This window comes from Leopardus geoffroyi, chromosome D2, assembly GCF_018350155.1.
Source record: "Leopardus geoffroyi isolate Oge1 chromosome D2, O.geoffroyi_Oge1_pat1.0, whole genome shotgun sequence".
NCBI classification, from domain to species: domain Eukaryota; kingdom Metazoa; phylum Chordata; class Mammalia; order Carnivora; family Felidae; genus Leopardus; species Leopardus geoffroyi.
This window is the reverse complement of record NC_059334.1, coordinates 60,584,480-60,608,255: the sequence shown is the minus strand read 5'-3', so window position 1 is coordinate 60,608,255 and position 23,776 is coordinate 60,584,480. Positions and strand designations below refer to the sequence as shown.

The window sequence follows — 23,776 nt, the reverse complement described above, 5'->3', positions numbered from 1 at the left end:
CCCAACTGCAGTGTGGGATGTTTGCTGGAGAGAAAACAAGATTTCTTGGCCTCTTTTTTTTTTTTTTTTTTCCTTCCCAGACACATATATTTCCCTTCCCCTTGGGTGGCCTGGGGTGCCCTGTGGGCTGGACCTTGGGAACTGGCTGCCTTATACTTTCACCTACCTTAGCCTGTGTCTGTCCCCTTCTCGACTTCTGTTGACCTCCCCCTCCCTCACCATGCTGTCCCTGCACTACTGCTCCTGGCCTCCCCTCAGCGAGTGAGTTTGTGTGACCTTCGCACTGCATTCAAGCTTCGGGACTTAGCCGCCGTAATGATGTCAGTGGCACAGGTTAGCAGATGGCGGCCGCAGCAATGAGACCTGACATGTTCTAATGACTCCCTCCTTTCCACCCTTGCCGGCCAAGCCGGTGGAGGGGCAGGGGTTTCCTTGAGGCATTTTAGGAGGGGGCCAAGGGAAATCGGGGGCCCCCAGGTGCCGATGAGGCCTGTGACCTTTGCTGCTATAATATCAGTGTTTCACAAGCAGGGCGGTTCGGGAGCCCACTTGCAGCCCATCAAAAATTGATTTAATTGCAATTTTTCCTCCAATTAGGAGCAGTGGAGCCTGACTAATTGGAGTAATAGAGAGTAATAAGGCTCAGATAAAAAGCCTTCCTCGGCGGCCTTTGTATCTCGTGTCAGTGCCTGTCAGAGGTCAGAGAGCTTGCATATTCTATTAGGCAGCCCGGCCTTCATTTGTACAAATTAGTTTACCCAACAGTAATTAAAATGCCAATGCGGGTTGAAGAGAACTGAATACACTTGATGGGCATGTTGGTGAATGATGTGACAGCTCTGGTGGCCTCCCTTGCCAAAGTGTGTCAGCCCCGGCTCGGAGGCGGCTGGGGCCTGGGCCAGCTGGGTGGCTCCAGGCCAGCCGCGGGGCACAGCTGCTAAGCACGCCACTTGTGCTGCCTCCTCAGAGCCACTCAGACTCTCCTTTCTTCTCCCGGGCGGGGCCATTTGTTCGGTTGTCCATTTGTTCACTCAACAAGGGTTGGAGTTTTCAGTGTGTGTCAGGCACTGTACGAGGTGCTGGGGAGAGAACGTACTGGGCAAGGGTAGGTTCAAATTCCAGCCCTACTAGTTCTCCCTGTGGGAGCCAGAGCAGGGTGCCTCAGTTTTCCCATCTGTAAAATAGGGAAAGTGGTACCTGTGCAGAGTTACAATGATTAGATGGGATGATGTTTGTGAAACCCTTCCTCAGAACCTGGCACATAGTAAGTGTTCAATAAATGACTAACGTAATTAAGAGGGCCTGAATGAAGGCAGAGGCAGCAGGACTCTGTCTGTTTTTCACCCTGCTCATGCCTGAATAATTTTCCTTCCTCCCTTTCTCCTCTCATCTTTTTCTTGTTATTTTCTGTTCCTCAACTTGAGCACCAGAACCCCTAATTCTCCTGGCGTCTCTCTCTGATGTGGGGCTCCCACGTCTGCTTCTTGGGCCTGATGATGATCTGTGTGGTGCCAGGTTTGCTTGAGCTCAGACCAGGGGGCCAGGAAGGTAGGTTGGGAACCTGGACAAGGTCTGGGGCAAGATGAGAAATTGGAGAGGGCTAGCTTCTGATCAGGGCTTTCTCATCCAAAAAGAGCAGAGTTTATAGAGTCAGAATGCCTCTTAGACCCTCAAGCTGAGAGCATGGGTGTGTACTTGTGCAAGAGGGTGTGTGTGTGTGTGTGTGTGTGTGTGTGTTGATATTAATTTGTAGGTACTGTTGGTACTTCTCATCTATTATCTGGTTGCGGTGCTTATGAGGGATTCCACTGCCAACCAACGATGTATGACTGTGTCGTGTGTCATTCAGTCCAGTGATTTGGGAATTATTTCTTTAAGAAGCAGAGGGACCCCCTTCATAGCCCACATGATTAGCTTCCCCAGCCTGGTTGGCTGTGAGCTTAGAAGGCCCTTGCAGTCTGGTGCCACAGACTTGTACCGAGTACCTCTTTCGGGCCAGGTGCTGTGCTGCGCACCAGAGGACACAGGAGTCCCCAGATGGTCCATGATCTCAAAGGGAAGATGGGGAAATAACCCCCCAAATACCCTTTGTCCCAAGGACAAGATCAAGTATGGTAGGGACCTGGAGGAAGGGTGGTCATGTCACCTGAGGAGCCAGCAGCTTCTGCCTCTGTCTATTCACAGGTTTGCCGTCCCCATCCCTAGGATACCCCCGAGAAAGAGAGGGAGTGAGGGCAAAAGCCATTTGCATTTTCTTTTCTTTCTGGGGAGAGCTGGCTTTTTCAGTGACCGCAGACTCTAAGTGGAGATTGTAGCAAAGACCTTTTAATGGGTCAGACTCTGAGTCATCGCTTCGGAGGCGCCCCTGGCGGGGTGGTACCCGTGTTCGCCGAGGGCATCTCCGAGCATTCCAGGAGAACCTTTGGCCCGCGTGGCACAGGGCCCGGCACAGGGAGGGCATGGGGAGATCTGGTGCAGGACGACGGCAGGCTGGCACGCGTGGCGTGGGATGGCACTACGTGTGGGTGAGACGGCGTGGTGGAGGCCGAGCTCGTGGGGGCGGGAGGCCTCCTGGGGTGCACATCCCCCACCCCACCGGCCTCCATTTGGAGCACCTTTTCTGGTGGGGCTCCCAGGAAGCGGGCAAGTATGCCGAAGGAGTTCCTGAAAACTCGTAGAAGTTTGGCCGTCACTTCATTTCCCTTTCTGTGCAGTGGGAATAATCGCTTCTATTGGGAACTTTCTGTGTCATGTGAGGCATCCTTTGGGTGTCCTGGGACAGTGAGTTCCATCTCCTTCCACCCCTGCACCAGGTGTGTCCTGTATTCGGGCAGGCCTTTTAATCTTCTGACCTTGAACGTGGCTGGTCTGTGGCTCTTGCCTTCTGCTTTCTCAAGCCCACGGGAGCTGAGGGGTGAGGTGGGGAGCAAGAGTGGCCGCGTATAGGGAGGAACAGTGCGAGGTGTGCGGTGCTGTGCCCGCAGCCAGCTTCACCCCGAGTCCTGGCGGTCCCCATGGTCGGGGTGTGCATCCTGGTGTGTGTGCCCAGCAGGACCTGGCTCCAAAGCTGCTTGACCGTTGCTTACAGGGTCTGTACTGAGTGTTCAATTTGATTATTCTCTTAGGTCCTCGTACGTGCTGGGGGGGGGGGGTCTCTCTCCTACCCCCTCCTCCTCCCTGCACTGCATAGTTGGGCAAGGGAAGGGGGCAGCTTTTGGAAAGAAACGTTTCTGGGCGTCGTGTCCAGACAATCATGAAAGGCCTTCGTGGGCTACGAAGGTGAGAGGCAGTCCTCCTGGTGGGAGATAGACCCGGCTGGTGACAGGGGGGCAGGAATGGAGGACTGGAGTCCCTGGAGCAGGTGTTGGCAGCCCCGCCCCAGCCTTCTGGGAGGTGCTCCAGATGCCTCCTCCCATCTCCCTCCCTCTCGACGTACTTGCTCACTGAGTCACACCTGTGGCCCATCCAAGGCCTCCTTGAGAGATGTCGGCGTCCGTGCTGGCGCGCCTCACCTGGCCCGCGCTCCTCGAAAGCCTGAAGAGCCCAATTGCCTGCTTGAATGCTTTCCAAGTGGCTATTATGTTTCCAACCCAAGGTAATTGGCTTTACCAGTTATTAATGGATTACCCTCGAGAGAAAAATGTTGAGGGGAGGGAGGTGAGGACAGCACCTCCTGGCTTTGTAGCTTGGGGCTTCAGTGTCCAGTGGCCGCTTTCCAGGCTGGGAGTCACTTGGGGCATGATGGAGTGGCTGTTTTGGCACACTATTCCGGGTGAGCGGTTGCTGGCACTCTAGTGGGTCGAGAGGAGGCTGGGATGATGGAGCATGTCCCTAAGAAACTCTTGGCTTGAGGCATGGAAGCCCCAGGGTGGCTCGTGTGGCCTTTTTAATCAGCCTGGAGTCAAAAAGCAGACACCTGCTCTGCCATTTTTATTGTAAATTGGTGGGTCTGCCAATGCCTGCCCCGATCTCTCCCCCATCGGCGACCGGCAGGCTGCTTCCCTCAGCCAAAGCCCCTGGCTTCTTCAGAGCCCTCTCTACAGAAATCTGTCCCCCCACTGACCCGCTTGGGACGAGAGAGCCACAGGTGCTGGGCAGAGCCAGGGAGGATGGGCTGCTGCCCCACACGGCTAAGGTGTCATTAATCTGTCTGCTCCCCCCACCCTCCAGCTCTAGACATGTAGGGACCTGCCCTTCCCTGCCCCAGGGCTCCCGAGTGACACAATCATTTTTGACTCTCTTGCTCATGGTTAGGTTTTTTTAGCCAGGCTTCCCGCAGGCTTCCCTCCCTCACCCCCACCAGCAAGTCCCCCACAAAGGTGGGGTCTGGCACGTAGGTCCCAGTTCCAGTCCCGGTGCTCCGGCCGGCCTGGCTCACCGTGCGGAACCTGCCCGCCAGCCTGGGGCCTCCACCTAAAATGAAACTCTGCAGATGGCACGTGTTGAACTTTCTAGGGGTTTAAGAGATCCTCTGGGAAATGGGGTGTGTCCTTGTCCTCTAAACTGCCTGCCTGCCTGCCGTCCCACTCCACGGCAGCCCCAGCAGCCTGGGCCTCCACTCTCTCTGCACCCTCACATCCCAGCACGTTACCCATCTCGTCTTCTCATGTGTAACTCGCTTTTGATGGTTCCCTCTGGTCAGTGTGGTGCCATCGTACCCGCCCTGCGCTTGCACATTACAGGTGCCCCCAGCTCTTAAAACTGCCAGTCGTGCCCCCCACTGCCCTTACCTCTGACCAGGGCATCCCCTTCTGGCACCCAGCAGCCTGTTCCCAGGAGACCCATTTCTGCAGCCCGGCAAGCGTGCTCTGTCTTGACCTGAGGGCTGCACGTCTGGAGAAGTGCTTTCCTGGTGGGCAGAGACCACGAGACCCTTCTGAGTGGCGAGCTCAGCCGTCCTGAAACCTGGGGGCCCCTGGGAGGTCGTAGCCCTCAGCGCTCTTCCGGTCGTCTCCCTGCGGCCTCGGCCTCGGCCTCTCCGATGGCCCCGCAGCCATTTCTCTCATCCTGTCTCACCTCCGTGATCCCCCTTCTGCCACAGGCTCTGACATGCCAGCCCTGACTCCACTCTCCTTTTGTTTGGCAGCTCTTTTGTGACAGGGACGGCCTGTTGTGGGCACTTCTCACCCCTAAGAATCTGGGACCTCAACAGGTAAGAGATTCCTGAGCCACCACGGCTTCCTATGGGGTGCGGCTAGAGCAGCCAGGGAGGCAAAGCAGAGAGCTGGCTGGGCCAGCCCGGGCTCCAGTGGGCCACCGAGTGGTCCAGGGGGAGGCTGGGAAGAACCCAGCGGCCCGACTCACTGGCAGCCTGCAAGGTGCGTGCTCTCTCCTGGCGTCGTTAGAGTTAGCCTGAGGAGATTGTTGGAGGTAGTTTATAATAGGTCAGTAATTCCACTTAGAAATCAGGGTAACAACAATTTGGATTTACGATACTTTTTCTCTGAGGAGTGCCCGATTATGTGGCTACATAAAATCCCATCTATCCTTGGAGATGATTTTTCTAAAATAAAGAACTTTGGGAAGCGGCCTACAGAGCCTTGAAAAGAATTACACAGAACAGTTAAAATACGTCCAGGTTTTATTCACAACTCTCTGCCTTGGTAAGCTTGACACGTTCCCATCAGATTGTCTACCATTCTGTTGGATTTTTTAAAGCTTTTTATTTTGAAATAGAGATTCATAGGAAGTTCCAAAAATAGGACAGCAAGGTACCTGTGTTATGTTAGATAATATAATAAATATAAATTTGATATCAATTATTTATAAGTAATTTCTATATTATATTATATTATATTATATTATATTATATTATATTATAATCAGAACCAGGAAATTGACATTGGTATAATCCACAGACCTTTATTCAGATTGCACTCATTTCTGTGTGTGTGTGTGTGTGTGTGTGTGTGTGTGTGGTTCTTTGCAATTTTATCCCATGTGTAGATTCACGTAACTACTACAACAGTTAGGATACAGAACTGGCGGATTCCCCACTTGCCCACGTACAGCCACACCATCTTCCTCCCCTGCCCTCTTAAACTCCCTCGTCTCTAACCTCTCGCAGCCACTTACATGTTTTCCACCTCTTTACTTCTGGCAGCTTGGAGGTGTTATATAAGTGGAATACCTTTTGTGATTTGGTCCCCACCCCCGTTAACCCAGCATAGTTCTCATGAGAGCCATAGCACTCGTCCTATGTATCAATGGCGCCTTCCTTTTTATTGCTCAGTAGTATTCCCTGGTGTGGACGCCCCAAAGTTCTCTCCCACTGAACAGCATTCATCCACTGAAGGACATTTGGGTTGTGTTCAATTTTTTGACTATTGCAAATTAAGCTCTCGTGAACATTTGCATATAATCTTTTGTGTGGACACATGTTTTCATTTCTCTGGGATAAATGCCCCAGAGTCCAAGTGCCAGGTCATTTGGTAAGTGTGTGTTTAATTTTTTACCTGTCAAACTATTGTGAATACATTTACCATTTTATAATCCAACTCCAGGGTATGAGAGATGTAGTTTCTTCCCATCCTTGACAGCATTTGGAATTGCCGCTCTTTCTTGTCTTAGCTATTCCAAGAGGTGTGGTATCTTGTGGCTTTAATTTGAATTTCCGTAAGAGCCAATGACATCTTTTCGTGTGTGTATTTGCCTTCTGTATGTTCTCTTTGGTGGAATCTCTGCTCATGTCTTTTGGCGATTTTCTAATTGAACAGTTTGCTTTTTCACTGGTAAGTTTGCGGAGTTCTTTATATATTCTAGAAATGAATCCTTTGTCAGATATGTGGTTTGCCTCTATCTTTAAGTCTGGAGCTTGTCTTTTTATCCTCTTAACAGGATAAAAGACCAAAGTTTTACATTTTGATGGCGTCCAAATTATTTTTTTTTTTTGTCAATTGTGCTTGTGGGGTCAAGTCTAAGACCGTCTGCACCTGGCCCCAGGTCCCGTGCTCTGGTTCAGCACCATGATCTACAGCAGCAGCGAGGATGTTCTGTTCTTGTCTGTCTCCTGCCTCAGTGACTCTAGCATGTCTCCTTTCCTCTCTGTATCCCCAGGAAAGTGGTACCCATCTTTTTGCCCCCTGAAAAATCCAATGTATTGTCAGTCTTTCCAAAAGATTTTTTCTTTTTTAACACGTGAGCTGTTTTAGTTAAATATGGTTTTTTCTACAACATTCTCTTAACGGTCATCCAACCACAGATATAGGAAACTCGCAACTCTCCCAGACACCACATTGCATCTTTGGAGAGCCCTGAGAGTTATCACACCTGTCCTTCATCGAGAGTTCACCTGCTTCCAGGGGCTATGATTCTAGGCAAGAAGCAAGTTGAACCTTGCCTCCGAAGACAGGGCTTTAAATATCTGAAAACTTTGGTCCTGTTTCTCCAGTGTCTTCTCTTTATCAGGCTGAAAGTCTGAGGCCCTTCTGTTGCTTATACACATAGTACATCAGTTAGGGTGCTTTTGGCTGGAAGTATTGAGGGCCTACTTCAAAGTGGCTCCAACAATAAAGAGATTATTATTATCGTAAGTGACAAGGAGTCCCCAGGAGCTGGAAGCTTTGCTGGTTCCAGGATTGACGGGTGCAGTAGCTCAGCGAGAGGCTGAGGGCCCATCTTCTCAGCTTTCCACTTTGCCCCCTCTGTCAACGTGGGTTTTGCCCTTATCCTCAGGCTTGTTCACAAAAGCTCTACCTGCTCATAAGGCAAAATACCCAGAGGGAGAAAGGAAGGAAGAGGACTTGTCCCTGCCTGGGTCTCTTTTTAAGATGGGGAGTCCTTTTATAGGAGCCCCCAAGCAGACTCCTCATATTGAGTGAGCCAAAAGTGTATTCCGTTACTCACCCTGAACCAAACCGTGGCAAGGGAAATGGAATCACCAGTCAAGATTGACCTGGGTCTGGGGAAGAGCCCAGCTTCCCCCACGTGCATAGTGGCAAGGAGGATGGGAGCAGTGGGCACGGAATCAGATTTGGGTCAGCAAGAAAGTAAGTGAGGAGTAGCTGGGAGGGTGACCCTACTGTGTGGGTCTCACACTCGTTTTAGGACCATTCTCACCTGAAAGTTTCTTGCATTTATCTGGTTGGATCCCTCTTGAAATGGGATGTTCGTAACTGAGTACTGAACATGCTGGGTGTGAGATGATGAGTGGCAGGCGCTATCCCCTCCTTATTCTAGATCTTTTGCTTTTGTTAGTGTAGCTGATGGTCACATCATACTGTTGTCGGCACAGCTCAGCTAAAACTTCCAAGGGATCCTTTGTCCTGTAGCCTCTGGGACGTTGGAGCGCCTGCAGTCTGTGAATGTTGTTCCGTGACTCCCCTGCCAAACTCCTGCCACCTGCAAACTTCTTGCTTCTGCGTGGGGCTGAGGCCAAGGAACCCCTCCTCTGGTGTGTGATGGGAGGCTGTGAGGAGCTACGGAGGGCACACAGGCTGTGTGGTCAGACAGACTTGGGTTCTCGAACTAACTCTGCCGCTTCTTAGCTCTGTGATATGGGTGGGGGGCACTCTGGGCCTTGGTTTCCACATCTGTAAATGAGATTTAATGATCTGTACTTAACAGAACTAGTATGAAACCAATTGTTTTATACAAGAGCCTATACGGTGCCTGTCCCCCTCCCTTTCTTTTTCCTCCCCTGCGGGTGCCTTCCATAGTAGTACCTTAGAGTGTATAGACGCTCAGTTTTTTAATTCTCCAAATACCTGTGGCCTTGTGACCACTGGGGGCGGAGTGGTCCTGCTGACCTCATGGCCTAGAGAAGGCCCATGACAGAAAGTAAGGCTGCAGGTCACAACACAGGTGTTTCTGCCGAAAAGTCCGTTTTCGTCCTGTAGCCAGACCTTGTGCCTGGCGACCTCACTGGCCTGCGCTCGGGGTGGCGAACGGGCCGGGGGTGGGGTGGGCGCACCACCGTGGTCCGGCTTTGTGTCAAAAGCCGAGTAACCTTTGAGGGCCTCTTCTGCCTGGGGTTTCCTTGGTGGGGCTACTCCTGGGCACAGATTTATGGCCGGGACGTAGTTCTAAGCCACCAACTCCTTGAACGGCCCTTTCTTATGGGGTTAGTCATCACTAACCCCAAACACTGGGTCTTTACAGAACCCGGGAAGAACCCGAGTGATCACAGGCACAGGACGGCTGCGGCCGGGATTCTGACCGGAGCCAGATGAGAAGCCGCCACTGCATCCCCTGGACAGCCTGTGGCAGGGCCACCCTGGGCACCATGTGGCTTTGCCTTCTCACTGGCACGCAGACGCCCCTCCTCGTCACTGAGAGGAGCCGGCCGCGTTTCCATAGCCCTCTGGTTCCCAGGGGAGCCCGGAGGACTGAGTGGTGCGGGGCTCGGAGGAGAGATGCCCCGGTGGAGGCATCTGCTTTTGGTGGGAGGAAGTGGATGGACAGGGTGACTGTCTGTAGCTGTCTTTCCCAGAGAAGCCCAAGCAGATAATAAAGCCATGTAGAAAATAGGATTAAGGTAATGAACAGGCAGGACAGAGTTTGATCTTTCAATAACGCCAAAGCCTGACTGACAGGCCAATCTGGAAGGTGGGGCAGCACCGCCCGCAGGACTAGGTGGCGGGGCGCTGTGCGGGGCTGGGGGGATTCTTTGCTTTTAACCTGTCACCACTGAAACCTGAGGAGCACCGGGATTTTCTCTTTTATGTGTGTGCTGTGACTTGGGCGGGGGAAGGAGTGCTCCGAGCATCCCCCCTCTGGGGCCGCCCTCAGGATGATGGCGGGGGCTGGGACACAGCTGGGAGGTGGAGGTGCCCTGCTCCGCACGTCTGCTTCCTGCTGCCTCTCAGGTCCCCGCTATCCGGGAGCTTAGGCTGCTTCCCACAGTGCCTGGGGACCCCTTCAGAGTTCCCCGGGCTCCCTCAGCCCTTCCTTTCATCAAGACCCCTCTGGACTCTGTTCTCCCTACGAGTTAGGGAGGGGGAGGTGCGGGCTGGAGCACACGGGCTCGAGGGCAGCCATGGCATACAGCCATCGTCTAGACGGCAAGAAGCTGGACCGTCCCTCTCCTTTCTTCTCTGCCTTTCTTTCTCCTGGAGTTGGGAACCGTGGGCCTGGCCCAAGGACAGGGAATTTCTAACCTGTCTAAACCAGGCAGAGAGAAAGATGGAGTTCTTGACCCAACTTGGAGGTGTCAGAGTGTTCCTGCTTCCAAGGGTAGGTGGTCTTTGGGCCCAGGTGCCGGCTCCAGGGGCTCCATCTTGACAGATAGTGTCAACAGCCTATCCCTGAAGTAACCTTCGCTAGGCCCTGTGATCCCATCAAGGCCTGAGGTACTAGGCCAAAGCCGTCCTGTTTCTGAGCCTGGTACTCTTTGCGTGCATTTGAGCAGAAACCTCGGCTAGGTCCCAGGGAAGGTGTTGTCTGTGCGGGGCGTACCTCACAGCTGCTGAGAGGCCTGGGAGGTCTGCCTGACCTGACATCTTATACACCCCTCCTCCCTAGGCTTGTTCTTGCTATGGGCTGTATGTTTCTGCCAAGGGCATCTGAGCTGGGTCTAGCACCAGGATGGAGAGGCCCGTGATCCCAGACCTGGACATATCCTAGTGGGTCCAGCCATAGCCCTGAGCCAGCCTCAGGACCACCGGGCAGGGAAGGGGCTAGGGGTGGGCTCTGGACCTGGCTACGCCTAGGGTGCTGAGGGTTCGAGTCCTCAGCTAGGCTCTGTGCTGCCCTGTATGCGTGTGATCATGCGTGTGCCCCTGCGCACATCCCTTATCTCTCCTGGCCAGGGTCCTCCCTGGTTCCCCGTTACTCCTCCGTTTCTATCCTAAACCCCCGAACATCCTCTCTCTCACCAAAGGTAGGGCAGGTAGGCTTCTCACACATTCTGACAGGGGCCCTCTATCTTCCCCTGGAGCCTTTGCTCTGGCTGCCACGGTGCCTGGATTACCTACCCCCTCTCTGTCCTGCCTACTCTTCCGTGTAAACAGCACCTCTGCCACAAAGCCCTCCCTGATCCTAGCTCCTGTGGCTGGAGTTGGTAACCCTTCAAGCGCTCCTAGGGCCGCCCTGTCGGTCACCATGTGCCAGGAACTCCTCTTAGGACCCCAGGCTGAGCACAGGAGATGCGCATCAGAGCATCTAGTGGCATTTAGAATGGGGAGGGGGGCCTGGCTGCAGCCCTTTCTAGCTGTCTGCAGAAGGCACCGGTGTCCTGAGCACAGACTGGGCCACTCTGAGGGCACCAGTAGTGCCCATCTGGCCCAGGTGTGGCTTTGTCTCTGCCCCTGCCTCCACCTCCACCCCCCGGGGGGGGGGGGTAGGTGGCCCTCAGTCAGGGTGATTACGGGAACTGCCCTCTTTAAAGTACCTGCCTTCTCCTTTGAAAGTATTACTGACAGATTTTTTCATTTTCTTTTTTCTTTACCTCTTTAAGGAACCCTGTAATTTCTTTCTCTTTCTTTTCTTTCTCCCCCCTTTCCTTTTTCTTTCTTGTCCCCTCTGTCCCCCTGAACTCTTTGAAATTGGCTCTCTGCCTGCTGACACCAAACTGATACTTTGCGTTTCACTTCTCCTTATCCCTTTATGGCAACAGATGTTGAAATTTTGTATCCTTTTATCTGCCCGGCTGCCCCTTCCTGTAATTACGGTCCCCTTGTTAGCAGTACAAAGTGGGCTGCCCGGCTGCCTGGCCTTTGAGCCATTGTGTCTGAACACGTGTGCGCGGGCGGGCGCCGGGGGCTGTGCACGCGCACACACATGCACGCGAGCGGCTGTGTGCTCGGGCAGGGCCCTTCCCTCTCACCTGATGGGGCTGAGGCAGGCGAAGCATCCGTGGGCTTCTCCTGGTCTCTGCCACCCTGTGGTTACATTTGGGACCTATGTGCCTCCTCCATTCCCGCCCTCCCCACCTGAGCGCTGGACGAGGACAGCGCCTCCCTGCCCCTCCCGGAGCTCAGACCAGCTGAGCAGTACCCACCCGAAGGCCACCATGGTCTGGAAGCCAGATCCTGGGCAAATCGGAGTGCCTGCCAGGTGAAAACACAGGCCGGGTGCCCCGGCTCTACCCTGGCCCTTCGCCTCTGCCCTCCTGCTGCTCCTGTCACTCACTGAGGAATCACTCCATACCACAGGCTGAAATGTTCTCTTATCTGTCCTTTTATAAAACTTTCATTTCTCCTCTGGAACTGACTCAGTCACCCCTCATACTGATAGCTGGATACATGACAGACTCCCTCCTTCACTGGGTGGAAAACTCCTTGAGAACAGGGATCGTTCCTTCAAAGTTGGATCTGACATGTCCCCGTAGTTCCTGCTTGGCACAATGCCTTGTATACAGAAGGAGCTCATTAAATGGCTGTTGCTCAAAGAAAGGAAGAGAGAGGGGAGGGTGGGAAGGAGGAAAAGCCTCCCGTTCTCTGAGTGACCGTGTTCAGCCCAGCTTATACCTTCAGGCCCTCTGTCCCCATGGGAGCGGAGATATGGGAAGGTGGACTGTCACTCTCCCATCCTTTCCCTCCCCTGAAAGCCACTGTTGCAGTTTTGGGGCCGCACACCTGGGACAGATGTAGGAACGAGAACCCCCAGGATCTCCAGGGAACATCCCCAGGTACCCAGTGTGTTAACGGTGGCTGTAAAATGGTGTGGGGGTCACAGGCATTCTTAGGTGCAGGCTGGGAGGTGGATGGATACAGCTTCTCATATCTCAAGGCCCTTTAGCACAGGGCTCTCTGTGGGCTGTGTGTGGCTTGTGTTGGGAGCACAGGCAGGGAGGGAGGCAGGTGGAGGATGGGACGAGAGGACTCCGGCTCAGCAGGGCCCAGACTAAGGGGGGGTGGGGGTGGGGGGTGCTCTCCCTGCTGGGACATTGGGGGCCTTCGGGCTCAGCATCTACCTCCAGTGAGCTGTCCCTACAAAGATGGTGGTGGAGGGGTCAGGGTCTTACTAAATTTCCGTCAGGAAGCTCCTCCCTAGGCCCCTTCTTCCCTCTAGACAGAATCGCAGTGCAGCATAGTGGGTTGGGCCAGGGAGCCCTGGTTTCCTCACCTGATCACCCCCCTTCAAGGGTCCCTGGGATGAGGCCACCCTCTGCTTGCTCCTTCTGCCCACTTGGGGTGCTCCCAGGGAATGCTGCACACAGCCTGGCCTCAGGGCCACGTCTCCTTCCGGCTGTCCGCCCCAGGCCTGCCCTCCTTCTTAGGCTCACAGGGGTGGCCCCATCTGTCTTTATCTTTCCCTGGGTGGAGAGAGAATTGCTGGAGTCGGGCTCGGGGGAGGCTGGGGTGTGGAGCCCCCCACCCCAGCGGCTCTTGGAGGCCCAGGCTTTGTGCGCAGGAGTTGGAAGGGAATGAACTTTTTGTCTGGCCCTCTGGAGTGACAGAGCCGGCCCTTGCTCCTGTCTTGGCCCAGGGCTCTGAGGGGCTGTCCTGTTCCCACACAAGTTGTGTGATAGCCAAGGCTCTGCACCCCCCTCCCGCCCCCCACCGTGAGAGGCCGAGAAGCATTCTTGACATTCTTTCCAGAGAAAAGGGGTGAAACGTCTGAATTTGGGGGTCACCATGTTATACAAATTGCAATCTAATCGTTTTTTACAAGAACACACTTGCAGTAAGAAAAGGAGCCCAAGAGGAGGGGCTGAGGAGACAGACAGCTTGTTTTGTCCCCCTTTCCCCCAAAGTTTGGGGCTATTGTCAGGCTGATCTTGCTCCCTTCACAGGCGCTGTTGAGCTAGAGTTTTCTAGTTAAATTGGTCTTAGGGTGGGGGCCACGAAGGGCCCACGGTGCCATTTCTGTTTGTTTTCCCGAATCAAAGCCCCAGCAGGGCTCCTATGGCACTGCTGGGCTGCTATTTGAAGAGACGGGCCATTTCCCAGAGCCTGGTGTGTCAGTTTATGCTCTGAACTTAACCTCACGGGCACTGCACAACAGAGTCTTGAGGGTCCCAGGCCCAGAGGCAAAAGAAATTGTATCTTTTTATTGGGCCATTTAAAGTGTGTGTGGCCATTTCAGAGAATCGGAGAACAGCGCAGCAGCAGAAAGAAACTCCTCCGTCCCTGGCCAGGCTGGGCTGGCCGACTAGGGGCTTTCGGGACTTGTCCTGGCCTCCAGGGGTTGGTGCTCACTCTGGCCCTGGCGTCTCCTCGAGAAAGCAGGGTTCTGTGTTTACTGCAGACACCGGCATGATGCTTTCCAGTGGTGGCTTGAATGCTGGGGCAGGGGGCCCAGGGTGGCAATCTGAACTGGGTATTGATTGCCCTGATGTTTCTGGTCCTGATCCTGCTGACCCTGCCCGGCCCATGGATGCCCACCTTTCTTTCCTTCTAAACCCTGGGACCAGGGGTAGGCAGGCAGAGCCACGCTGGGCTTCAGGCCCCCAGCCCCCACTGCCTTTCATCTTCTGTTTCAAACAAACATGAAATTACTTCTACAGATTAAAGGGGAGAGCTCCTCAGTCATTCCTGAAGGCCTCACTAATGGAAGGGGCAGGGCCCCCAAATCTGGAAGGAGGGAGAACTGTGGAGCAAAACAGCCCCCACCCGGTGTGTACAAATGTCCAGAAGTACCTTCAAAAGAGAGGTGCAGGGGTGGGAGGGCTCTGGCCTGCCCAGGGTGGGTAAATCCTAGCTGGTGGCCCATCTGGGAAGGCAGGCCCTTCCTGGGAGCCAAGGTCAGTGATCCATACGAGACTGGGATCTTTGGGCAGTGGCTTTCTGCCTGATCCCTCTCAGGGTTCCCCAACACAGAGGCTGATGTAGTCCAGACCATAAGAGGAAGACCTCCCTGAGGAGGCTGGGGGCAAGGGTTCTGACTGCCACAGTGCCCTTTGCTGGAGGTCCCCTCGCTGCCCAGGGCTCAAGGGGCAAGGCAAACCGGGCAGAAAGGAACCTGCAGCCTCCTCCTTTATTTGTTCAGCCTCTAGGGAAGATGGTGGCTCCACTGAGAAGAAGGGAGGTTGAGGGTCAGAGTCCGTGTGAGCCGAGAGGCCTGGAGCTGAAGTCCGCTTTCACACACATGGCTGACAGCGTCTGCCTCAGCCCTTTGGTGAACACTGCTTGTGAGACCATGATGTCCTCCCCCCCCACCCCCCCCCCCCAGGGCCTCTTACCTGGGTGTCCCTGGGAAGTGCTCAGGGCCTTGTTTCTCTTGTCATGCATGCAAGGGAGCCTAGCATCTCTTGGGTGAAACTGAGGGATAGGGCCTGGAGGGTGCCCCTCTTCTTCATTCCCCTCTGTCGTTCGGCAGAAACTCACTGCTTCTACCCGTTCCCTAGCCACAGGGATTAGCGGGTGCACTTGATGTTGAGGGGTGGTTGCTAGGGCCAGAAGGCCCCCCTACATGGTTGCTAGGGGTCTGGCATCAGGGCGAGGGGTCTGCCCACTGCCGCGGTCACGGAGGGAATTACACAGTCACAAAGAAATTGTTCTTCTCGGTAATCTGCTCTCGGCCACCGGGAGGGGCGAGGGTGGGGGAGCATGCTGGAGCCCAGCAGGCTGGGGGCTGTGATCACACAGGCGTGCTAGCCGCGGGCTGGGGGCCAGCCGGGCCAGGAACACCAGGGACCAGCCCGCTAAGCTGCTTTCTCAGCGATTTCTCTCCCCAGACACAAAGGTGTTTACTTGTTTTAACATCTCCTGGGACTCCCCTTCTCCCTTTGTGTGGTCTTTATCCCCAATGAGGTTTGAGCCCCAGATTACAGGCGGGAATTAAGGCATTGGACTCAGGCAGCTCAGAACCGCCTGACCTGCAGGATCAAGAAGTATAAAGTAACCGAGTGTGTGTGTGCACGGAAGGGGGGCCGGCCCCTCAGCCAGGCCCATTCTTCCTCCTGAGGAGCGGCAGCCAGGCAGCGAGCAGGTGTGATCAAGGGCTGCTGGGCTGAGGCCTTTAGCTGGGGGAGGGGCAGGCACTGGGACTGGGGTGACAGTGGGCACCCCAGGCATTTCCTCCCTTGGCCCTTTCCTAAGGGAGCCTGATTTTAGCTCAGGAGGGAGAGCTGCATTTCCTCAGGGACTGATGCCACTGGGTTAAAGGCAGATGTGGGGGCTAATAAGGGGAGGGGACGGCCACTCATCCTCTACCCTCCGCTCTCTCCCCAGTGGGCAGCTCATGATGCACCTGGGCAGTGACTTCCCCCCAGGAGCTGGGGTGTTGGATGTCATGTATGAGTCCCCTTCCACACTTCTGTCCTGTGGCTATGACACCTACGTTCGCTACTGGGACCTCCGAGCCAGTGTCCGGTGAGTGTCTAGCAGGAGGTGGGACGCAGTCCCAGCGCTCCCTCTGGGTGAGCCCCCAGGAGAAGGGACAGGTGGAGGCCAGTAGGAGCAGCCAGCCAGGTCAGATCAAGCTGAGACTCCTAGCTTGGCAGCCCTGGCCTGGGAGACCCTAACCTACAGGCCATGATTAAGAGCCTGGGAGTCATCAGCGTTCTCCCTGCCTTAGTTACCTGCTGCCCAAGTCCTGGGACGATGAGGGCATGATCTGGCCTGGGGACCTATACAGAGGAGGCTTTCCCCCATTAAGTCTATTTTTCAAAAGAGTTTGCTGATTCAGCTTCTGTCTCCCAGCCAGAATGGATTTCTAAGACCCTTGGGGAACTGGGGGTAGAGGGCACCCCTGCGCTTCCCTCTGACTGCCTCTTCCTGGACAGAAAGTGCGTCATGGAGTGGGAGGAACCCCACGACAGCACCCTGTACTGCCTGCAGACAGATGGGAACCACCTGCTGGCTACCGGTTCCTCCTACTACGGTGTCGTGCGGCTGTGGGACCGGCGCCAGCGGGCCTGCCTACACGTAAGAGCACTGCCCAGCGTTTGTTCCAGGATGCCAGGACTCCCTGTTAGGGGCTGTGCCTGGGAACCTTGGGGTAGGGCTCTCCCCCTCTCCGCCTCGGGACGCGCTTGCCATTCCTGTATCTTCCCTCCCTGCAGGCCTTCCCCTTGACCTCGACCCCGCTCAGCAGTCCCGTGTACTGCCTGCGCTTCACCACCAAGCATCTCTATGCTGCGCTGTCTTACAACCTCCACGTCCTGGACTTTCAAAACCCGTGACAGGGCCACCCCAGCCTGTGGGGCAGGGAAGCCAGCTACTCAGGGACCTCTCCTGCCTGGAGGGTGCAGTGATACCTCCTCCCCCGCCGTGCCTGTGCTCCTAGACCTATCTTGGGCGACGTAAGGTAAAGGCTGCCGACTCTCAGAAATTTGGCATTACCTCCCAGGACCTAGCTGGAGAGCAGGGATCTGCTGCTTTGAGAGAATGGCTGAACCCGGCCGGCCCTTGCTTCTCTGGTGGCCAGAGCAAGGATCTGGCCTGGATGGGCCCCCCGTGCCCCTCGCCCTTTCTTAGAGCCGTGACAGCTCTGAGGGAGGTGAGGTGCTCCAGCTGGTCCCTTTCTGCCCCTTCGTCGGAAGGAGGGGTGAGGCTGCCACTATCTTGCTCTGGCACCGGCCCCCACCTCCTCACTCAGGCCCCTCCCCTTGACTGAGCTCTTGGGGCTCAGTCCTGGGACACTGTGGCCTGGTCCCACTTTGAAACTGAAGAGGGTTGAGTGAGTGCTGAGCCAGCCCAATTGCAGGCTGGCTGCTGGGACATGCTACAATGTTCATTTTTGTAAAAATAAAGCTTGATTGTTCACAGATCTGGTTCCTCTCTGGCTGGGGAGTCCTGGGAAGCCCCAAAAGAGGGAAGAACACATTCAAACTTAGGGATGGGCATGCTTGGGAAAGGGAAGACCTGTCTCGTGGCTCGTTTCTTTCCTTCAGGAAAACCTCTCAGTACTACTCACCCCTTTGGCCCCAGTGGTGGGGAGGATGTCACCTGTTGGGTATGGCTAGGGGACAGCAGAAGGGCTGTGGGGGAGCTAAACTACCACCCATCAGCACCCTATTCCAACACACACCCACTCTTTGCACTGCTACAACCCTCATTCTGGCCTGTTTCCAAGGTTACTGCATTTTAAAACTTCTCCCTCACTCACCCTTACCTTAGGGAATTCATCTGGGCCACTTCTGCAAGCTAAGGTGGCACAGGGTCTCTTCCAGCCCAGTCTTCCTCTGAGCCCAGCAGCGCCGAGCGGGCATCTTCCCCAACCTGTTTGCGTCAACTCTGAGCTTCCCCCACCTCTGCTCCATCTAAGACTCATGCCTCCCTTTACGTGAAAGGCTTTTAATGGTGGAGGTCCCTAAGGATAGAAGAGAAGGGAATGTCATCGCCAGCACCCTTCTTGGTGACAGGAGCATGGAGAGGTGGACAAGAGGGCAGTCTACCCGCAATGACTCAGAATGACTTTACTTAGGAGATAAGACCATGATGTGGGGGCTAAGAGCGCCCCAAGGCCCAGTTCTCACAGAGGCTGGATAGCTCCTGCAAGGAGCTTTCTTGCACCAGAAAGGCCCAAGCCTCAAAGTCTCATGGGCCAACAGGAAAAGTCTCACCCCCTCCATGCCCCCGAGGTGTAGGCTTGGGGGGAGCTGCTACTGGGTCTTACAGTCCCCATCACTGCTGTGGGCTGTCTTCACTTTCTTTAGCTCCTTCTGAAGCTCTGCCTCAGCCACCAGGATCTCCTTTGGCTTCTGGTACTGTGGACGGAACATAATTCAGTCACATCCCCCCTCGGGGTTGGGGGGACCTGCTCTGATGCCTTTATTTGAAAATGAGGAAACTGATGCCTATAGGGTTGAAGGCTTTGTTCAAGGTCACGTGGCTGGAGAGGAGCCTACCACCAAAACCCCACCCAGTCCTGTGATTTCCACCCCTCCACATCACCCTCTGTCCTCTTCCAGCTATGATTTACAAGCTCAGACCCTCCCTGAGCGCCCCCACCCCACTCTCCCCACACTGAAGTAGAGGTGCCTGTACTCTAACAAGCACACTCCAGGGGTTGGGATGGAACGGGGGGCCCCTATGGGAAGGGAAGTGGGCAGGGGAAAAAAAGGATGCAGGGGCCAAGAAGTCTGAGTGAACCTTACAGAGATGATCAGCGTGCAGTTGGCATGAGCAAAGCTCAGCGAGGACTCATCCAGAGGTAGCTGGTGTCTGTCTAGGTCAGGAATGGAGAATTTCTTGTAGTACCTGTGGAAACACCAAGAGGTCACGGGCACATCTGGCAAGGTGACCCCCAACAACTGGGCAGCAGGCACCTCTGGCGCAGTTTCTACACAGTTCTTCCACAGAGCCACAGAGGAAGGAGGGAAGCCAGTCAGGACACCGGTATGTTAGAGCTTAGTGGCCCTACACAGAAAAGAATGAAAGGCCTCTGGCCAGGCCAGCAGCTTAAAAGCAGGACCCGTCATGGTTCCTTGATCGGACCAGGGATCAGAGTCACCCATGCTTCAGGCTCAGGACTCCCAAACATACGCAGAAGAAGCCTCCTATAATACACAGCTCAGGCAGGGCAGGCCAGGCCTCCTCTGCACCCCAAGAACATGGGAACATGTATGGTAACAAGGGACAGAGTAAGTATATCTAGAGATGTGGCCCAAAGCTGGGGACCAACGGTTGCCATTCACATGGGACTTCCACTGAGAGCCTCAGCTACTTTTTCCTCTTTTGGGGTCTTGAAGGCCCTGCTGGCCTGACTCTAAGAGAGAAGTATATTGACAAAGAGACATCGAAGAGGACAAATCATGTGACTCATCTCAGAAGCTGGATCCCTGGCACTTGGACTACTTTGCTGGCCCTGAGACCCCCCCTCCTCCGTTTTCACACACGGTCCCTATCATCTGCAGGTGTCAGCCCGGAGATTAATGATCCCTTTCAGTAAAAACAAACAAAACCAAAAAACCCAGAGAACAACATCTAGCCCATAATGTGTACAACTGGACTTTGTTTTACAGGAAATTTGACCTTCTTTACTGAAGAGGAAACTCGGGCTCAGAAGGGTGAACTGTCTGGCCTGGCTTCACAGCCAGTGGTCAGTGGAGTCAGGATTAAAGTTCCTCCCTCCTGCATGGGTGCTTATTACACCAGAGCACCTCATCACTAGTAACAGGCCTGTGTGGCCTTTTCCTCAATGGAAGTGTAGCCGAGACCCAGGCAGTGGCTGTCATACCCGTCGCCCAGGCATCACCGCTGCTGCAGTGGCCGTGTGTGCCGGGAAGGGCAGTGCTGCCCACAGGTACAGACAAACAAGTGAGGGGCCTGGAGAGGATGGGGCTTTTAATACTTCCGAGGGGCCTGGCCCTTGTGGTGACAGCTACCCCGAGTCCACTTCAAAAGCCCCGATGCCCCAGGGACTCAGAGAGTTGACATCAATGCGGCACTTCTGTCCTGCTCTCCTGCCCAAATCCCTCAGAGTTTAGCCGAGGCTCTGGGGGCCGGGGTGGGGGGCCCTCCTCCCAGGTCCTCTGCTCCCGCCAAGGTGCTGGGACCCACGGCAGGAAAAGAATGTTTACTTAACGGCTGACAGTTCAAAAGGAGTGGGGGCTGGGGGATCCTAATGGCACCACAAGTTTGCTTTATTTTCCAAAGCTCTGCCCCAGGGAAAGGCGATCCATCTGCCTGCAAACTGGGGTGGAATGCTGCCTCATCCTCTGCCTAGCCAGCCCGGGCTGAGGGCTCTTCCTGGGGCCCTTGGGCTGGCCAGCAAAGGTGGCAGACACTGATAATAGGGAGGAGTCAAAGGTTAAACAGCAGAGATTAGATGAACACAAAGGCTTGTTAGGAAGTGTTAACATCTTCCCTGCAAATATACACAAGAAACAGAACTGGGGGAGCAGCAGCCCAAGCACACGCAGGGCCTGTATAAGGCCTTACTGTGCAGGGCACGGGGACATCCTTTCTGCCCACCTGTCCTGTGCCGGGGGGGGGGGGGGCCGGGGACAGAGGGGCACATTCCCCAGGCTGGGACATCGAGACTGAAAAAAGAAACCCAGGCAGCTTGGCCTCAATGGTGACAATGACAAGATCAAAGGAAACTTGAGGTGCGTGGCTTGCCTCCTCTCTGTCTACCCCCCCACCTTTCACCATGAGGCCAGGGCATGGAGGCAGAGAGGTCTGGAGGCTCAGCTTGGTCTTGAGTCTATTCTAGTGCATTTAGTTTACTGGCTGAGGTTACACAGCTTTCCACAGAGGCCCCTACTGGGCAGTGTTCAAGGAGGTTCAGGGTGTCCGCTTTCTTTCCTCGGGGCAGCCTGCCCCCCTCTCGCCCCCATTCCCTGGCCTTGGGGGTTTGCCTTGAAAGGAACCACACTTGACTTTCTCATCAGTACCTGGACTAGAGAGGGACCCACTGTGCTTCTGGAAAAGTCAGAATGCTCAGCCTCAGGCAGCCCTAGGGAGGGAGCAAACATGTCTCAGGCATCAACTGTGCCCCAGGCCTTAAGCTGTGAGCTGGGGATTTGAGGAGGAAGAAGAAAGAAGGCCCTATCCCTGCCTGAAAGCTAAACCCTTACAGCACAGTGGTTCCTGGGGTTTCAGAGGACACACGACACTCCCTGTTCCCATCTCCCATTACTGTTTTCAGTCTCAGTCACACGATGAAAAGTGACATTTGTAAATGCTTATTCTGGGCCAGAATAAGCCCAGATACACACTGCCCTATACACACTGAATCCTCAAAACAACTCTCTCAGGCTGATCGCTTTTATTATGCTCTTTTACAGAAGAGAAAACTGAGATACGGACAGTTAGGTATCTTGCCAGAGTCACTAAACTGGTACACGAAGAAGCCCTTATTACAGGCGATGATTCCCCAAACCTCCTGACCCTCCCTCTCTCCACATCCTCTCCTCAAAGAAACAGACCCCCTGGGCTAGGTTCCTCGCTCTGTCCAAGGATGGACTCCTCTGGGCCCCAACCACCCTGCAGGTCCTCTGGGCACTGTAACACAGTAGCTCTCCTTTCTGAATGTCAAAAGTGTTCCAAAGACACGGGGAAGCAAAGGCTCTCACGATAGCGCCTGGTCCCAGCCTGTGACCCTAGGCAGGCCCCTTAACTTCTGGGCCCTACTTTCTTCCTGAAAACTCCTTCCTCAAATAAAGGAGCTGAATGAACTTTAGTCACTGAACCAGATGAACTTTAAGTCACTGTCAAAGGACAAGAACAGGACAACTCTACCTCTCTCAACCCTGAGCTGAAAGGATGGCTCCTTCATTTTGGCTATTTCAGAAATGACCTATGGTACCCCACCACTCTCCTACTGTATCCCTTTCCCAATTTCCAGTCCTTTCCCAACCTATTCTCCCTTGCAGGGAACTGAGAGAGGGCACAAGATGCCAGGCCTTTAGGAAGAGACTCTGAAGAGAGGCGGAAAGTAGAAGCAGGCTTTGCTGTGAACAGTCATACGGGCCGTGCCCACAGGCACACAGGCTTCGCCAGGGTGGCCCACAGGAGCCTCAAGCCAGTCCAGCCCTTAGAAAATCAGCAGGCAAACCTTCCTTCTTTCTTAAACATCACAGCTCCAGGCAAACCAGTCATCCCTGCCTGAAGCAGCCCTTCCTATTTTTTTTTTTTTTCAACATTTATTTATTTTTGGGACAGAGAGAGACAGAGCATGAACGGGGGAGGGGCAGAGAGAGAGGGAGACACAGAATCGGAAACAGGCTCCAGGCTCTGAGCCATCAGCCCAGAGCCCGACGCGGGGCTCGAACTCACGGACCGCGAGATCGTGACCTGGCTGAAGTCGGACGCTTAACCGACTGCGCCACCCAGGCGCCCCTGAAGCAGCCCTTCCTAGACTCACGATGCACATTCACCTTACTAAGGCTGTCGGAAGACCTACCAAAGAGAAACTTGTTTGATTCAGTTTCCTGAATTTATTTGACCATGGAATCCCTTTTTTTCTAGTGATGCCTATTAACACCTCCCACCGTGTTAGCATCACCAATGTCCAATCAGCCAAGTCCCAATTCCCAAAGAATTGCTGAAGACATGCTTTGGGCTGGCCACTGTGCTGGAAGTTTGTCTACGTATGATTTCATCAAATTGCCCAAGCAATCTGTGAGGCAGGTAGGAGTATTCTCCCGTGATACATGAGAAAACCTTGCCCAAAATACTATAGTTAGTACGTGGCAGAGACCAGATTTAAGCCAATGTTTTCCCACTCCAGTGCCCTAGTTCATTACACTTATAACTGCCAGCTTCTAGGCTGAGGCTAAGAATCTTCTTTCTGCATAAACACTCTTATCAGGAATAGGCGGTGCCACACTGGGATTCTGGAAAAGCACTTTCTTTCTTCCTTGATTCACCCCTCACTAATACCTGAGGCCAAGGACATGATATACTGGAATCAATTCTTTCCAGAAAAGTGGCCAACCCAGTACTTCAGGGACAAGGCAGGTATGGACAAAGGAACTCTGATTTTTAGTAGGAACTACATTCCTGAATATTAGAACTGGGGCAGGCACAGAACCAGCAGGAGAAAGAAGGCAGCAAATCAGAGAGAAATGCCACAGTGTGGTGGAAACTGCAGATGCCTGGGTGGGCATCCAGACAGTCACCAACTTTCCCTTTGCAAGTCAGTTCATCATGCTGACTTTATAGACGCAGTGATATAATTATTAACGTATAACACAAGAATAAAAATATGTATCCTGCCCAACACCAGACGGTGTGATGATCAAAAAAAAGACTTTTTAAAATTATCTCTTTTTAAAAATTTATTTTTGAGAGAGAGAGAGAGAGAGACAGACAGACAGACAGAAAGAGATCAAGAGTGGGGGAGGGCAGAGATAGAGGGAGACAGAGAATCCCAAGCAGTTTCCGCACAGTCACTGCAGAGCTCGATGAGGGACTCAAACCCAAGAACCATGAGATCAGACCTGAGCCGAAATCAAGCTTAACCAACTGAGCCACCCAGGAGCCCCAGAAAACATATTTTT

At 54.1% G+C, this 23,776-nt stretch overlaps 2 protein-coding genes across 15 annotated transcripts in view; one reads left to right on the top strand and one right to left on the bottom strand.

The window, feature by feature from the left end:
• FBXW4 (F-box and WD repeat domain containing 4) overlaps window positions 1-17,593 on the top strand; it is an 81,186-nt gene extending 63,593 nt beyond the window's left edge. For 2 of the 10 annotated variants that reach the window (XM_045438649.1, XM_045438647.1), the window contains exon 7: window positions 5,087-5,143. Coding sequence is in view for 7 of the 10 variants with exons in the window: in XM_045438640.1 (XP_045294596.1) it covers window positions 5,087-5,152; window positions 16,056-16,196; window positions 16,610-16,751; window positions 16,889-17,008 (469 nt within the window). In the remaining 3 variants the exon portion in view is untranslated. Of the gene's footprint in view, window positions 1-5,086; window positions 5,153-12,487; window positions 12,569-14,389; window positions 14,499-14,871; window positions 15,387-16,055; window positions 16,197-16,609; window positions 16,752-16,888 lie in introns of those variants that run through there. The other 8 variants (XM_045438640.1, XM_045438646.1, XM_045438645.1 and 5 more) reach the window with 8 other exon arrangements.
• DPCD (deleted in primary ciliary dyskinesia homolog (mouse)) overlaps window positions 5,564-23,776 on the bottom strand; it is a 30,676-nt gene continuing 12,463 nt past the window's right edge. For 2 of the 5 annotated variants that reach the window (XM_045438654.1, XM_045438656.1), the window contains 3 exons: window positions 18,926-19,028; window positions 18,445-18,535; window positions 5,564-8,531 (listed from right to left, as the gene is read on the bottom strand). In XM_045438654.1, the coding sequence (XP_045294610.1) occupies window positions 8,467-8,531; window positions 18,445-18,535; window positions 18,926-19,028 (259 nt within the window). In that variant the 3' untranslated portion in view covers window positions 5,564-8,466. Of the gene's footprint in view, window positions 8,532-13,005; window positions 13,196-17,940; window positions 18,139-18,229; window positions 18,536-18,925; window positions 19,029-23,776 lie in introns of those variants that run through there. The other 3 variants (XR_006701673.1, XR_006701672.1, XM_045438655.1) reach the window with 3 other exon arrangements.